Source organism: Stigmatopora nigra, chromosome 13 (assembly GCF_051989575.1).
Source record: "Stigmatopora nigra isolate UIUO_SnigA chromosome 13, RoL_Snig_1.1, whole genome shotgun sequence".
NCBI classification, from domain to species: domain Eukaryota; kingdom Metazoa; phylum Chordata; class Actinopteri; order Syngnathiformes; family Syngnathidae; genus Stigmatopora; species Stigmatopora nigra.
In genome coordinates, this window is record NC_135520.1 from 1,864,973 (window position 1) to 1,880,742 (window position 15,770).

General features: G+C 40.0%; 1 protein-coding gene across 3 annotated transcripts in view; it reads right to left on the reverse strand.

Moving 5' to 3' along the window:
• The window catches only part of col12a1a (collagen, type XII, alpha 1a), a 52,149-nt gene that overhangs the window by 31,514 nt on the left and 4,865 nt on the right, over positions 1-15,770 (reverse strand). For 2 of the 3 annotated variants that reach the window (XM_077730685.1, XM_077730684.1), the window contains exons 3-9: positions 3,341-3,490; positions 3,149-3,268; positions 2,906-3,070; positions 2,249-2,395; positions 1,573-1,712; positions 747-876; positions 30-175 (exon numbers count right to left, since the gene is read on the reverse strand). In XM_077730685.1, the coding sequence (XP_077586811.1) occupies positions 30-175; positions 747-876; positions 1,573-1,712; positions 2,249-2,395; positions 2,906-3,070; positions 3,149-3,268; positions 3,341-3,490 (998 nt within the window). Of the gene's footprint in view, positions 1-29; positions 176-746; positions 877-1,572; positions 1,713-2,248; positions 2,396-2,905; positions 3,071-3,148; positions 3,269-3,340; positions 3,491-4,863; positions 4,989-5,092; positions 5,286-6,479; positions 6,747-6,828; positions 7,099-10,888; positions 11,162-11,233; positions 11,510-11,695; positions 11,975-12,082; positions 12,686-12,747; positions 13,039-13,106; positions 13,281-13,361; positions 13,527-13,601; positions 13,866-14,111; positions 14,166-14,862; positions 15,007-15,087; positions 15,205-15,770 lie in introns of all 3 variants that reach the window. The other variant, XM_077730686.1, reaches the window with a different exon arrangement.

Genomic DNA, 15,770 nt, shown 5'->3' on the forward strand with positions numbered 1-15,770 from the left:
TAGGATATCGGCAGTAGATGGACGCTCACCTCAGGTCCGACAAAAGGTTCTGAGGCATTAATGGAGGAGTAGAGCAACATGTAGCCTGTAGCGCCTGGTACCAACTCCCATCGAACCCTCATGGTTGTCATCTGCTCATCAAAAATGTCCATTCGTCTCACACTAGGGAGGGGCACTGTAGAGTAAAAACATGAAGAATCAGAGTAAAGTCGTATCTCTACTTATGAAATTAATTGGTTTCAGAACTTTTTTTGTAAGTAGAAGTGTACTTTATATGTAAATTCTGTAATTGGTTCCAAGGTTCTCACACAAGTACCAACTAAACCCTTTAAAGTTGGTAAAAGTATCCCAATTTTGTGAGGAAACACACAAAAATGAGAGAAAATTATGAGGAAATTATTATAAAATGTCTTAAAGGAAATAAAGTATGTGTAAATGTCCCAAATGGAATGTTCTTATTTTATTTATTTTATACGGAATGTCCGAAAAGCCAAAAGGTGATCACTAGTGTCCCTAAACGAGTGGGAAAATATATTTTTGGGGATTCACAGAACAGAACCGAATCTCTGGGAAATCAAAAGTTTAGCCAATCCTTCTTTAATGTTGACATTATTTGGAGACGGCAATCGGAGTTTACATTTCCCTTGAAACTTGAACCATAAATGGATGCTTCAAAGTATTTGTAATCAAAGAGTGCGTGCCAAGTAGTAAACCAAAACCTCTGAGAGTATAAAAAAATAACTTACATGTGGTCTCGACGCCCTTCAGTGGCTCGCTGATTTCCTCTCCCACTAAAGCGTAGACGTTGACCAGGTATTCAGTGAGAGGGTTGAGCAGCTGGAGTACTACCGTGTTCTCAGTGCCATCCACGAAAACCTAAAATTACAGAAAACACTTAGCAGATGCTGTACATTTCTGTGGGCGATTCGGTATGAGATCTAAAGCAGTGATTCTGAGGGGACAAAATGGTTTAAAAATAAAATAATAGCAGAGTTAAATTGAACAGTGCAACTGACACCATCCACTTGTTGTCACCTACTGTTCACAAGTATGAATTGCTAATACTGTTATAGTATTATCAGTTAAGGACTAATGATCAAAAAGTATATTTTATACACGCTGGCCTCAAAATTTCTATGTAATTATATTTCTAAGGAGATATTTAAATATGATGAATATCATGAATATAATTTTGAGAGCTGGTTTCAACAGTACTTAAATATTAAACAGTACTTAGATATTAAACAGTACTTGGATATGAAACAGTACTTGGATATTAAACAGTACTTGGATATTAAACAGTACTTGGATATTAAACAGTACTTGGATATTAAACAGTACTTGGATATTAAACAGTACTTAGATATTAAACAGTACTTAGATATTAAACAGTACAAACGAGAAGTTTAAAAAATTGGACTTTTTTGACACTTAAAACTGTGTATCGTCACACACAGGCTTGAATACTCTCAATGCTTCTACTCTAGGGAAGTGCACTTAACCTTTAGGTGTTCCGAGAAGAAAACAATGGCAGCTGTTTCGGTGGTTTTAATAAAAATCTGTGCTAGTTACCTGTTGGAGGACTCCCGCTTCCGATACATAATCCACACGGAATTTTTCCACCGGGTCCTCGGGGCCAGTCCACGTGGCTCGGAAAGAACTGTGAGTCACCTCAGATGTTACCAGATTGGTCGGCGCATCGGGTGCTCCCCCTTGGGCAGATGGAAAATCCAGCAAAGTGGCGTGGTCAGCATTATAAGCGGAACAAAGAATGCTAGCTGTTACCACCTGCAAGGTCTTATAAAAATCTCAGTGGAAAGTTGCAACTTGGGCAATTCTACAACTTTTGGACCGATCAATGTGCAGCTTTTGTTTTACATCACGACTGTTTTGACCTTTTACACCATTTCAACTAAGATTAAAAAAGTAAATGGAATTGTTTCTCCCCTTGGAGTGGCTTCTGTCTGTGGGAAAGTTTTTCCACTGATGGCGAAAAACATTTGAGGTCATAGATCACGTATGCCGAATGAGAAGTCTTGACTCACAATATGTCTCTATTCATCCCCAAGGTATTTTGCGGGGTTGAATGCTTACGTGGTCAAAAAACAAACTCCTCCAAGTGTCTTCCCACAAAATTGCAAGCATAATGGATCAAGAATATGGGAAACCCGGGGGTGGAATACTTTTTGTTGTTTTGTTTTAATATCCAAACGTCTTAGCAATAATTTGAGATTGGTTGACTACACACCTGCTCCTTTGACGCTGTTACAAAGGTTGTCTGTCAGTCTGTCCACGATGTCCAAAAGGAAGGAGAAGTCAGCCACGTTGTACATGTGAATATCATCTGGATCCGTGGCAATGGACCTCAACTCATTCTCATCAGCGTTCTTCACGCCTGAAACGGAAAAACATACAAGTGAGCTCAAACTGGCCTTTGATCGGACGTTTGGTCGCCGGTCTTTTGGTCTTTTAGAGTTTAATATCTAAGAGAGAATTTAATATCTAAGTGCTGTTTAATATCTAAGTGCTGTTTAATATCCAAGTACTGTTTAATATCTAAGTAGTGTTTAATATCTAAGTAGTGTTTAATATCTAAGTGCTGCTTAATATCTAAGTACTGTTCAATATCTAAGTAGTGTTTAATATCCAAGTAGTGTTTAATATCCAAGTAGTGTTTAACATCCAAGTACTGTTTCATATCCAAGTACTGTTTAATATCTAAGTACTGTTGAATATCTAAATACTGCTTAATATCCAAGTACTGTTTAATATCCAAGTACAGTTTAATATCCAAGTACTGTTTAATATCTAAGTAGTGTTTAATATCTAAGTACATTTGACCGGCGACCAAACGTCCGGTTACGAAACCAGCCAAGTCATCGCGAATTCGGCAAAATGTATTTACCGATGGCGTAGAGCTCGATGCCCTCGTCCCTTAGTCTCTGAGAATTGATGTTGACTTCGTCCTGGGACTTGCCGTCAGTGACCAACACACCGATTTTGCGGGCGTTGGGTCGCATGCCGACATTTTCCTTGAAATTATTCTGGAGCAAGTAATTCAAAGCCAGACCTGCAAGACACAAAAAAATTAAATTTCTGATCTAAATGCCATTTTTTTTCTTAAATTTCGAATAAATTCAGGTTGTACCAGTCAAGGTGTTTCCGCCCTTGTAGGGAAGGTTAGCGATGGCTTCCAAAAGACCTTCTCTGGTAGGGTGAGCATCCAAATGCCATTCGGTTTTTGGGTCTCCACTGTACTGCGCCAGGCCTGGATTACCCACAAATTGTCTTTAGACCAAAAGAACAATACGATAGGGTTGTTTTGTTGAAAGTAACTCACCGATCTGGACTCTTTTGGGTCCGATGTCAAAGACTCCAACCATGCGAGCGATGAAGGAGCGAATGGTCTTAAAATTGAGACGTCCGATACTCCAAGAACCATCGACAAGTAGCACAATGTCAGCCTGTGCGCTGGTTTTGCACACAACATCTAACAGAACAAAAATTTTGAATATTTTCATAAATTGGCATTTCCCACAAGGCACCATTTTCCATTGTTTTCAAATTGCAAATGTAAAAGAATGCTTTAAGATGTTTCAAGATATGAAAGTGGTAAAGAAAAGAAGAAAATAAGAGAATGCTCGCTATTGACTGACATGGAAACGTAAACACCGGAAAATGCAAACATTTCAACAAGCGCGAAGGAATGCGGTTAAGCGTTTTCAAGGTTGATGATTTTTTTTTCTCCAGTCGACATTTCTTTTCCAGGTGTCGTAATTATTGTCCTCTTCTTGCATGTCGGGGCAGTGCCTGTGTTGGCATAACAGCCCGTGACAAATCAAAGTCTGGAGCAACTCTGATACAAGTTGAAATGTTGTTTTCCAAACGCGAGTTGGGATCCTCAGCACCTAAAAAGAAGATGTGCAACTGGCATAGGCAGGTGCCAATGCCTGAAACTGAACACAGGTTACATTTATATATATATACAGCCATGTATTTCCCTCCTCCCCCACTAAAAATATCAAAATTTCACCCAAAACGAGCAGATGAGAAAGCATTTAAATGAAAATTCAGTTGCTAAAATACCGCATTTGTGTGACTATCGGATTCTTTGTTAGAAAATGTCTTGGTCAAATGAACATAACTAGCGAAAAGGCGACTTTTTTTTCTTAATAGTACTCAGAAGGTGCTAAATATTTGAAAAACTGAAGAAAAAAATTAAATATGTGAGGATCAAGTCCTCACTTGGACTAAAAATGGAAGGTGGATTTGTGTGGCCGAATCGTAAAGTGAAAAACGGCGTACGTTAAATGTGTTTGAAGCATGCAAGAATGTGTTTTATAAACATAAACGCTTGTTTTTGGTATAATAACAAAAAATCCCAATTATATTGCGTTAATTACGGCTCTCAAAGACATGTACAAGGCGTTTTTTTCCCAACTTGCGACTTATTGTAAACTCCCATTGGGTGCTTACCATCCAATCAAACCAAGACATGGTATACTTCCCATTATATTTCTTTCTGTAAAACATATAAAGACGATATTTCCCCTTTCCTGGTCAGTTAGGATACTAGTCTCGCTTCAAATTGAATTTATATTCCCAAAAGTGACATCTAGATGTCATAGTCATACTTTAATGTGATTGGACATTAGGCACCCAATCTGAATCACGACTCCTCATTGGTTGAGAATAAAGTCCGACTTATAACACGAAATGAGTCAGGATCATAAGACGACATGACTCTAATCTCTGATTGACACAACGAAGACAACACTACATTCTTAAGTGACGCGGTTCTCCAAAAAAAAAACTGATTTTTATAACATTCCAACCATGAAATTCTAGCATAGCTGACGTTACCTGATAATTGAATTGGTGGCGGCTCAGGTCCACTCGTAAGAGTGGTTTTCTCCTGTCCAGCCAATGGCATGCTTTCGCCTCCTTCGAAAACGCCAAACACATTTACGGTGTATTTGGTGTTCGCCCTAGAAAAACGAAGGAAACGAGAATTTAGTGTCAAATTCAAATGCATTTATTAGGTCTTTAAAATTGACCAAGTAAAAGCCCAAGACCAAGTGGAGCTATCTACCTTAATTCCTCCAAAACCACAGTGTTGTCATAGGGGCCAACTACAAGCTCTCCCAGGTCAATATCATTTTCAGAGGGATGGAAAATGACTTTGTAACCTTTGACCTCGCCAGGTGCGGGATCCCAAGTGACACGGAAACTTGTTTTTGTGGGCTCGGAAGTCTGGAGATTCCTGGGAGATTTGTAAGGGGTCACTGGGAGGGAGACAAATGCAAATATTTGGTTTAGTCTATTTTGGATCTTAGGAGCTTCTACAAATCTATTCCAGTTGCTTCCAGACTTGCTAATGTACGTCAATAGCCAAATAGCATAAAGTCAATAAATCCGAAATGCATTGACAAGACATGAAATGGTGAATTTTGACATTTATGGGGTGTAAAGAACATCTCCGAGCTGGAGAAAGCAAGTACCCTTACACACTCTGACTTTATTTTATTTCCTCTTACCACAGATTTTTACAGGCGCTCCCTGTGGTAATGTCAGTGTCATCATCGTTTTATTTTTTTAATATAATATCCTTTTTGGAAAAGTGGTTTAGTCCGCCTTGCAGTTGTGAGATCGAGGGTTCAACCCTAGTCTAAATGTTCTATACCCTATAAGTATGCACTGAATTCAAGATTAAAAGGTAAAGCCAGAATGGTTTTACAAAAAAAACTGACTTTAAAACCAGATTGGTTTTCCAAAAAAAATCTGACTTTAAAACCAGATTGGTTTTCCAAAAAATTGACTTTAAAACCAGTTTGGTTTTCAAAAAAAACTGACTTTAAAACCGGATTGGTTTTACAAAAAAACTGACTTTAAAACCAGATTGGTTTTATAAATAAACTGACTTAAAAAGAAAAAACATACAAAAGTTGTTATACAATTTGAAATAACCAAAAACTTCTAAAATATGTGAAAACTTATAAGTTGATAAATATGGGAAAGCATTAAGTTGAAGCCATTTTGATTGAAATATGAGAAGTAATACAAACTTTGTAGAGATTTGAGGACGCCATTTTTTTTTTTTACATTTGATGGATTAAAGTCAACAACTAGAACTGGTTTTGTTTTGTATATAGTTATGAGTATTTACTACATATAGCTCAAAGCAATGATCCCTCTAATTTTTCATTGGTCTGGAAAACTGTTAAAAAATAAACAAAATAAAATTTAAAAAAAGTTTGTATTTTATTTACTACGCGCCATATAATTGCTGCTGCGCAGAGAAGACGAGACTAGTGCACAATTGAGGGAACATTGGCTCTAAGATACATTCATTCATGCATTTTCAACCCCCAGTTGACCAACTACATTCTAGACTCTTAGTCGTAGAGATATAAAGTATTAACATTTGACCTAAAATGTTTAAAAATGGACACGATGAGTCAAATGTTAGAGCCACTTACATGTTGTTCCCAGGCCTTGTCTTGCCCGTCCTTCTCCAGAGCGGTAAACTGGCACAACAATGATGTCATAGGTGGTTAGAGGCGTGAGGCGTCTCAGCACGGTGGTGGTATTGGCACCGGACACCTTGGCCGCCAATTGGCGCCCTCCCGATTGTGGTTTATAGGTCACGCGGTAATTGACCACATTGCCAGGGGCCGGCTGCCATGTCACTTTCATGCTTTTCTCCGTCTCCTCGGAGACTCGGATTTCTTTGGCGGCGTCAGAGACTGCGAAAATGTTTACAGTTAGGACAAATAAAGAGAAGACGAAGTAAGAGGAAGGTTATTTTAAAGAAAATAATCAACTTACTGTCTGTAGTTTCCTCTCCAGATAAAGGTTGACCCTCGCCATGACCATAAACGGCATAGACGGACACTTGATAACGTGTTTCGGGGATCAGGCCTTCTAGAATGGTGGACGTGTATTGTCCAGGGATGGACTTTTCTCCAGAGTCGGCGGTGAACATGGATTGCCAGGTGATGCGGTACTGGCGAACTCTACCGGGGGCAGCAACCCAGGACACAATGAAAGAGGTGTCTGTGGGGTCTTTGGTCACCAAGTCTCTGGGAGAACCGAGTTCTGTGGATAGATTGAAAATACATATTCAGAAATTGATAAGTGTAGTTGTTAAGTAGGTATATTATAAGCGGTTTTGAATACAGCAAAGTGCAGTATTTTCTCGCATATAAGCCGGCACCACGTATAAGCCAAACCCTTGAAATTGCCTTGAAAATCGTTGAATTTTACAATTTCTCTCGTATAAGCCGAACCGTTGAAATTGCCTTGAAAATCGTTGAATTTTACAATTTCTCTCGTATAAGCTGAACCCTTGAAATTGCCTTGAAAATCGTTGAATTTTACAATTTCTCTCATATAAGCCGAACCGTTGAAATTGCCTTAAAAATCGTTAAATTTTACAATTTCTCTCGTATAAGCCGAACCGTTGAAATTGCCTTAAAAATCGTTAAATTTTACGATTTCTCTCGTATAAGCCGAACCCTTGAAATTGCCTTGAAAATCGTTGAATTTTACAATTTCTCTCATATAAGCCGAACCGTTGAAATTGCCTTAAAAATCGTTAAATTTTACGATTTCTCTCGTATAAGCCGAACCCTTGAAATTGCCTTAAAAATCGTTAAATTTTACGATTTCTCTCGTATAAGCCGAACCCTTGAAATTGCCTTAAAAAAATCGTTGAATTTTACGATTTCGAAAATCTTAAAAAAAACATCGCAAGTGTTATTTCTGAGACAATGTATGAATCGAAAAAATCTAAGTCTAACTTATGCACATATAAGCCGTACCTTGATTCAGTCATCATTTTTTTTAGCTACAAATATGGCTTAAATGCAAGAAAATACAATAGCTGAGTCCAAACTTTAAATTCCCTTCACACCAGTGCTTAAAAACCAAATCGATTTAACTTATTGGTCTCTGTTAATCCCATTGCAAACCCCTTGGAAATAACAAACATAGCGTTACGACTCCAAGCATAAAAGATAGCCACTGTCTCTAATTTATTACTCCTTACGAGCATCCCATCAATCCATTACCCTGGACCTGGAAAGCGATCAAAACCGAAATAGCAGAAGAAGTTCCGGCCAAAACAACGTGATGTTCGCCTTGAGAATCCACCCTGGAGCTACCGAGTCGTCCCAGAATTTGAAGAACCGTGAAAACAGTCAAAGCTGCAAATACTATTGCCAAAAACTCGAGCTCCTATTGCCAAGCAAACAGCAAAAAAACTTTGATTGACTCTTCCGGTTCAGGGTGAATGGAAGGAACTGACTGACTTGATGACTTTTGCAGACTGTGTCCTCCTTTTCAACCTTTGCCACTCCAAAAGGTAAAGCATGCATGCATGAAACACATGGTTGACAGATTTAGCAAGCATAAACGCCATCGGACTTTTTCCACTCCGAAAAGCAAGAACGCTAATATAAATCAACTGGTTAGCATTCTTGGTAGCGCACTGGGTCTAATGGAGTGCTAATGAAAAACATTCATTCATTCTTTTGGTTACTAACTTTCAGAAAATGTAAAAAAACACTTGAATTAAAAGTTATATCAATTCATAAATTGTGATGTGACTCAAGTTCTGTTGGGCATGTCTTAACATCCCCTTTAAATCGTCTACCTTGAAGATGCTTAAATATCAAACCAAAGAAAGATAATCGCACCAGCAGGCATAATTACCCTCATTATTTTGAAATAGCATTAGGCCAAACAGCTGCGGGCCAATGGCGAAGAATGCCAAGTTTTGACTTGTTGAGTCTCGACTGGCTTTAAATTGAAAGTCCCAACACGGCTCATGTCATCACTAATTCATGTTCGGTTTCATTTTTTTGTTCAAAAGACATTAAGACAAGTGTCATTTAACACGGATGATGTGATTTTTCAAGTAATTTAGTCAACGTGTGGGGCCAAAAGTAATATCATTATATAAAATGAAAAATGAAAACATACACTGTAATAAGATTTCTTATTTTTAAATCAAGTCAAATAATTGTGTTAAAAATGACAGATTAATGTGCAAGAAAAAAAATACTATTAGCCCATAAATTTAAAACTAAATATATTTTCTATTATGAAATGTAAAGCACATATCATCTCAAATATTTAAAGGGATATTTTTTATGTGAAAAACACCATAAAATATTAATTTTATCAAGACAAATCTGGGAATTTATTTAATTAAATGTCCATAAATTCTTAGTCAAGGGAAGGATTTTACCTCTAAATGTTTGTACAGAAATTAGAGTTGAAAAATTAGAGTTTAGAGAGATTAAATTAGAATGATTACGGCTTTTTAGTAAGATTTGATTTCCATAATTCATGTCTTAGCATGGGTGATTTTTGCCTACTGTTTCCCAATTAACTTTAAAATGTCGTTTTCACATTCTACATTACAAAATACCTGAAATACATTGCCCTTATCTTCAGTTTAATAAAAGTCACTCTTTCATTGACTTGAGCAAAAAAATCCAAGTACAATTCCCAACAAAAACAAGGCAATTGCACTCGTTTTAAGTAGGTGTGCTTTAACAACCTGAACGCCAAGTAACACTATTTCCCGCCAAGCATGACCTCAAATCTTCCAAGACACCCTGAAGCCATTTTTTAAAATCCAGCAGCAATTTCTCTTGATCTTCCCTCTCTCTTTTACCACACCTTCAAGACGTCTGTCTACCACACCTTTCCCATCTTTTCTCTACGGTAACATCTTTCAATCTGGCCAGAACCGGCCGTTTCTAAGTCAATCATTTTCTGATCCACCTGGGCAATTTCCCACTCGGGTAGACATTCCCATGTAATGATGTCTAGCACCATGGATGGCTTCTGTATTGGCTAGTCTTTGGAAATAAGGGCTAGCTTTGTATAAGCCACCTACACAGACTTCACAAGGGTGGGTCACTCAAGACAAATGACCCCTAAAGACAATGAGATCAGTGTTGAGAGGACGCTGAGATCATGACGGACGGCGTAATAGAGCAAAGTGCCTAAACAACGTGCTTTGTCATCATCCTTTTTGCTCCAAATGACAACGCATAGTCCTTGACTTATGGCGCTTAAGTCTATAATAAGGCTTCATTTCGGTCAAGGGGGAAATACAAGAGGAATTTTGTTTACACGGAAATCTTACACAAAATTAAAACCACACCACACCCAAAGTCATCTGGGCTGCAGGAGAAGGAGGAGGAGTGTCATGGCTAGATGGGATTTTATTTTATTTTTTTTTAATGGACTACTTTGTTGCTAATGATTTCATATCATCGTTGAAGGTTTTTTTTTGCTGGAGGGCTTGGCGTAGTTTCATTTTTTTTTCCCTTTGGGAAATAGAAGTGTATACACTTGCCGTCTGGCATGGGATGAACAACAATGGAGTGTTTGTTGTATGAAAACTAATTAATAAAAAGATGTCAGTCTTTCTCCCTGAAAATGCTTTGTGTAATGTTTCTCTATGAGCATTTTTTCAGTGTTTTTTTCTTCCTGTTAATAAGTGTGAATGGTGGAGCTTGTTTGCTAATACGAGAGGAGTATATACTACTTCTTGTTGGCAAGTGGTCATGTGTTATGCTATTGTGAAGACATTTGTGTACATTATTTTGGGAATATTTGGAAGGGAAGACAAAAGCAAACAACCTTTGATAGGTTGCAATTGAAAGTCAAGGTGGAGGCGGGGCCAATAGAGTCAAAGATATCAAAATTTAAAACAAAATTAGAAAAAAAGTTTAGTGTAAGGTTAGATTAAACTTATTTTTAAGTGTCTGCATCATAATCCAAGTTAATTTAAAATGTTCTATTTTATGTTACGAGCGCGTTGCCGTGCAAAAATGTACATGTCTTGGGAAAAGTGACAGTTTCTTACCTTCTAATGTCGTTCCGATTCCCAGGAGAGGTTCTCCCAGTCCGGATGTGTAGCGAGCGCTGACAAACAGCTCGTATTCAGTATCTGGTTGAAGGTTCTGAAGCATGGCCTGGGTTGTATCTCCCCTGACGGTCACTTCCCTCCTTTCGCCTGCATCGCTAGGTTTAAAGGCGATGATGTATTGGAGGACATTTCCTGGGGCAGCCTCCCATGCCAGTCTCATGGTGTTGATGGTTTCGTCATATACCCGAAGGTCACGTGGGGAACCAACAACTGCAAATAGTCATAAATGTCATTTACTAGGCCTTTCAAGTTCTGAAAACAGAGACGCATGGCGGTCCTTACCTTCTTTGGTAGTACCGTCCACTTGCATGTCAGTCCCCATGCCCGTGATGTACTCGGCGAATACTGAAACACGGTAGGTAGTGATAGGGAAAAGCTCCTCTAGTACAATGGTGGTCTCATCGCCAATCGTCTGCGCCTCCAATGTTTCCCCGGCGCCGCTTAGCGGGACGTAGGTCAAATGATATCGAAGAACCGATCCCGGAGCGGCGCTCCAGGATACCCTGAAACTGTTTGTCGTTTCTTCTGTGACTCTTAGGTTCCGGACTGTTCCCATCTCTGGAAATGGTGAGACAAGTATGGTTTGTGTTAAACTTTATGAAACAAGTGAGAGGATCCATCTATGTGGGATCTGTATTTGTTTTTAGTTCTGGTTTGCCAGGCTCAAACATTTCTGGAGTGCGGTAATGTTATTAGCTAGACTTTGGAGATGATAAGTTTGCCGTAACCTTCAATGGATCTTACCTTCAAGGGTGGTTTCTTCACCAGTCAAAGGGAAACTGTCTCCTTGGTCATACTGAGCAAAGACATTGACCTCGTAGGTGGTGAGGGGGTAGAGATGTGGTAGAACAGCAGTGGGGCTATCATTGGGAATAGCCAGGGTGATGTAGTCCCCGGTGACATCTTCTGCTTTACGGAATCGCACCAGGTAAGACAAGACGTCGGAAATGGGCGCCGTCCAGGTGGTGCGGAAGCTTCGGGAGGTGATCTCGGAGAATTGCAGGTTTTCGGGTGCAAGCAGACCTGAGAACCCAAAGGAAAATATTTAGTGCCTCAGTCAAGATGTCTATGTCTAGATATGGTATTGCTAATCTCAAATACACGATATGTTTCATTTTGCCAGGTACTTACTCTTCTTTTTGATCTTGAGCAACTCCTGTTCAATCCTCAGACAAATGGACTGGGTGAGTTCTTTGGAAATCCTCTGGAAGGCATCAAAGTCCTCCACCTCGTAGACGTGAGTGTCCGAAGGCTGATTGGCGATGGCCTCCAACTCGGACCTGACGGCATCTTTCACGCCAACGGCAAAGATCTCCACGTCGCTGTTTCTCAAGTTGGTGGCGGCGTCCTTGAAGGAGTCTGAAGACTTCCCGTCCGTGATCAGGACCATGACACGGGGGACGTTGGCTCGAGCGCCCCGCGAGTTAACAAAGATCTTGTCTCTGACGTAGGCCATGGCCTTGCCCGTGTTGGTGGAACCACCGCGGTAGGGGAAGGTGCGCACGGCTTTGACCACACCGCTGATGTCTTGATGGGTGTTGAGCGCAAACTCGGTATGCGGATCTCGACTGTACTGGACCAAGCTGATCTGGACCTTGGCGGGGTCCACGTCAAAGGAATTGACCAGAACCTCCAAGAAGGCACGGACCTTGGCAAAGTTTTGTAATCCGATACTGTACGAGCCGTCCACCAGGAGAACCACATCGGCCTGGACGTCCACTCCCAGAGAGCATTCTACCAATGAGACCAATCCAGGTCAATGAAAGGTCGCCACGGACATCGACAAACTTCCTTACCTGTCGTCACCTTGACCGGTTGCGTCCTCTCCACCGCCATGATGGGTTCACTGGGCGTCAGACCCTTCAGGGCGTACAGGCTGATTTCGTAGTTCGTCTCGGGAGACAAATCGCGGATAATGATGGAGGTCTGAGTAGCGCCAATGTACAATTCTTGACGTTTGACGTCGGGTAACATGGGGACCAGGACTAGCTTGTATCCCGAGACGTCTCCCGAAGAGGGATCCCATGTAACTCTCATTGATTTGGAGGCGATGTCCGTCACCTGCAAATTGGTTGCTGGCTCCACCACTGAGGAAAGACGAGAAATTAGTCTTATTAGACTTGTTGTGAAGTACTAAGTGTCAAGGTGGACTTACTTTCTTCCCCACTGACAAGAACACTGAGTTGCTCATCCACACCAGAGCACACTTCGGTGATGATCCTTTTCTGGACGTCTTGGATCATGTCAAAATTAGCCACGTTGTAGACGTGAGAATTGTATGGAGTGGAAGCCATTTCTCTGAGCTCATCGTCATCGGCGCCCTTGATACCTGAGACGGCAAAAACCAAGTTAGGGCCTCGATCCGACCCGTGGGAGAGCGAGATTTAAAAACAAAAAATGAGAAACTTACCGAGAACAAAAATCTCAACTCCCATGTTCCTCAGTCTTCTAGCATGTTCCTCCACTGGATCTTGGGATTTCCCATCGGTGATAATCATGGCTATCTTAGGGAAAACTTTCCTGGCTCCGGCCTGTTCCGTAAAGATGTTTTGCGCCAAATACTCAATGGCATCACCTGAGGAAAGAATTCCAGGATGTTCATATTTTCATCCATTGTAAAAATATATAGTGAAAGAAGCTAATTGCTTACCTGTCATGGTGTTTCCTCCTTTGTAGGGGAGTGAGTTGATAGCCTGGAGAAGGTCTCCTCTCCTGGTGTAACGTGTAAGGGGGAACTCGGTGCGAGTATCTGTACTGTACTGGACTACGGCTACTCTGGTTTTGTCCACGCCGATGTCGAAGGCCCCAGCTAGCCCGGCGATGAAACTGCGAATGTGCTTAAAGTTCTCTCGGCCTACACTCCACGAACCGTCCACCAGGAAAACCAAATCGGCAATGGCGCTGACTGAGCACTCTGAGGATAGAAAAAGGGAAAATGTGTCTGGAAATATGATTTTTACAGAGTGACATTTGTTGCTCTGTTTTCCACTTGGAAAACTTTCTTTTTTTAAAAATTTGGCGAGAACGTTACACAGTGACAGAAAAGCAAAAGTATAACCATAATATTCCAAGCGCGTTGTCAGAAAGTGTTTGTCAAAATGAAAGAAGATGAAAAAGAAGCCTTGTAAATATTTGGGTTGGCAGAGGAAATAACACTCACTGATTGCATCTGACGCCGGTCTCCTGACATGTCCACTGGAGTTACTGGACTGGACTGGATGGGGGAAAAAAATGAACATTAGGATAGTCAGTGGTGCATATTGTGGCCAAAGTTATTTTCTTTACAGAAGACAGAAAAATTAAATCAAAAAATGTACTTTATGACTTCTAATCCAACCCTTGTTTTGTCAAGACATGTTTTGACCAAGTGTTAGATTAGTTAGCATGTCGTTAGCATCGCAATTGGCGCAACAGTACTGCATACCTTTCAATTTACAAGTTTTTCCTGTATTTTATACATTATTTTTACCAATTAAAATTGTGTACATACATTTTATACAGGATTTTTTTTTAACAAATTTTTTTTTTTTGGTAGTACCAAACTGGTTTCAGCCATTTTGGCTCTAGTCCAGATAGTCTCAGTCACCACTAACAGCCAAAAACTTAATTGTCGACTGCTAATATTGTCATGCTTTAAGCATTAATATAGCGAGTCGGCAAGCAATGTACCCAGACAGTCAATCTGTCGGCATTTTACAATTTTTAAATTTTTTTGTAAGACTTATGTTTTTAATGAGAAACACGCCCTATGTGGAGTAGCACCACTAATTTCGTTATACACAGCTGTTGTATAAAGATAATAAATACTTTTGATTTTTGATTTGATATGATGAAAATAGCCGATATGCTGGATTTCAAATCGGGCATTGGTAAGATCATTAGCCACCCAAAAAAAAATACAAAAAACTTACTTGTGAGTTGGCCAAAGATGGGTATACTCTCCTCAGATCCATAATAGGAGTTAATGGACACTGTGTAAGCCAAATCTGGCGTCAGGTTAGTGATGGACGTGGTCGTAGTGTAAGCATTTAGGGCAAAGTCTCTTGTCGGTTCATCTGCATAAGAAATATAGCGATAAGTGAAATGTTAGCTTGCGCTTTCCATGTCTAAATAAGGTTGGATTTGTGGTTACTGACCTGCGTCTGAAACTATTTGAACTCGGAAGCCATCTATCCTGGTGGAGGGTCTCACCCACGACATTTCCACCGTGTTCTCATTGAGAATTTTAAAATTCAAATCCGAGGGAGGATCCACTAGAAGCAAGAGACAAAAAAAATGTGTTAAAAACTGCAACACACGCTTAAAGTTGTATTTTTTTGGAGGAAAAAACAAGGCATTCACGCAAAAAACCCAACGACAAACACTTCAGGATTGAAGTGAGCTTCTTTCGTTGTTGGGGAAGAAACACAAACGGTGTGAGAAGCCATTTTGGGTCAGAAAAATGGCCTTTGTTTGAGTTGGCTAGACCGTTTTTTTTTTGGTCTACAACTCAAGCACTTGTGCACGACTCCGTAGTGCGAAAACGTAAAGGTGAACCATCCAAATAACATGCCGAGGGCAGTCATCATCACAGAGCATGCAACGACCACGAAAACACGACAAAAAAAACAGAACTTTTGATTATACAATGGAATCCAAGGTGCCATTTTTCCTAGAGTTTTGACCCCCATTGAAATCCATATGTTTTCTATACATTATCGTATAAAAAACATAATTCCGTTAGGTTTTCAAGAGGCCCTTGGCACATATCCATTGCAAACCTTTTAAAAAAAGAATACACAATTGGTCACCAGAGACGCTTGTGTACTTTTTTCCACGG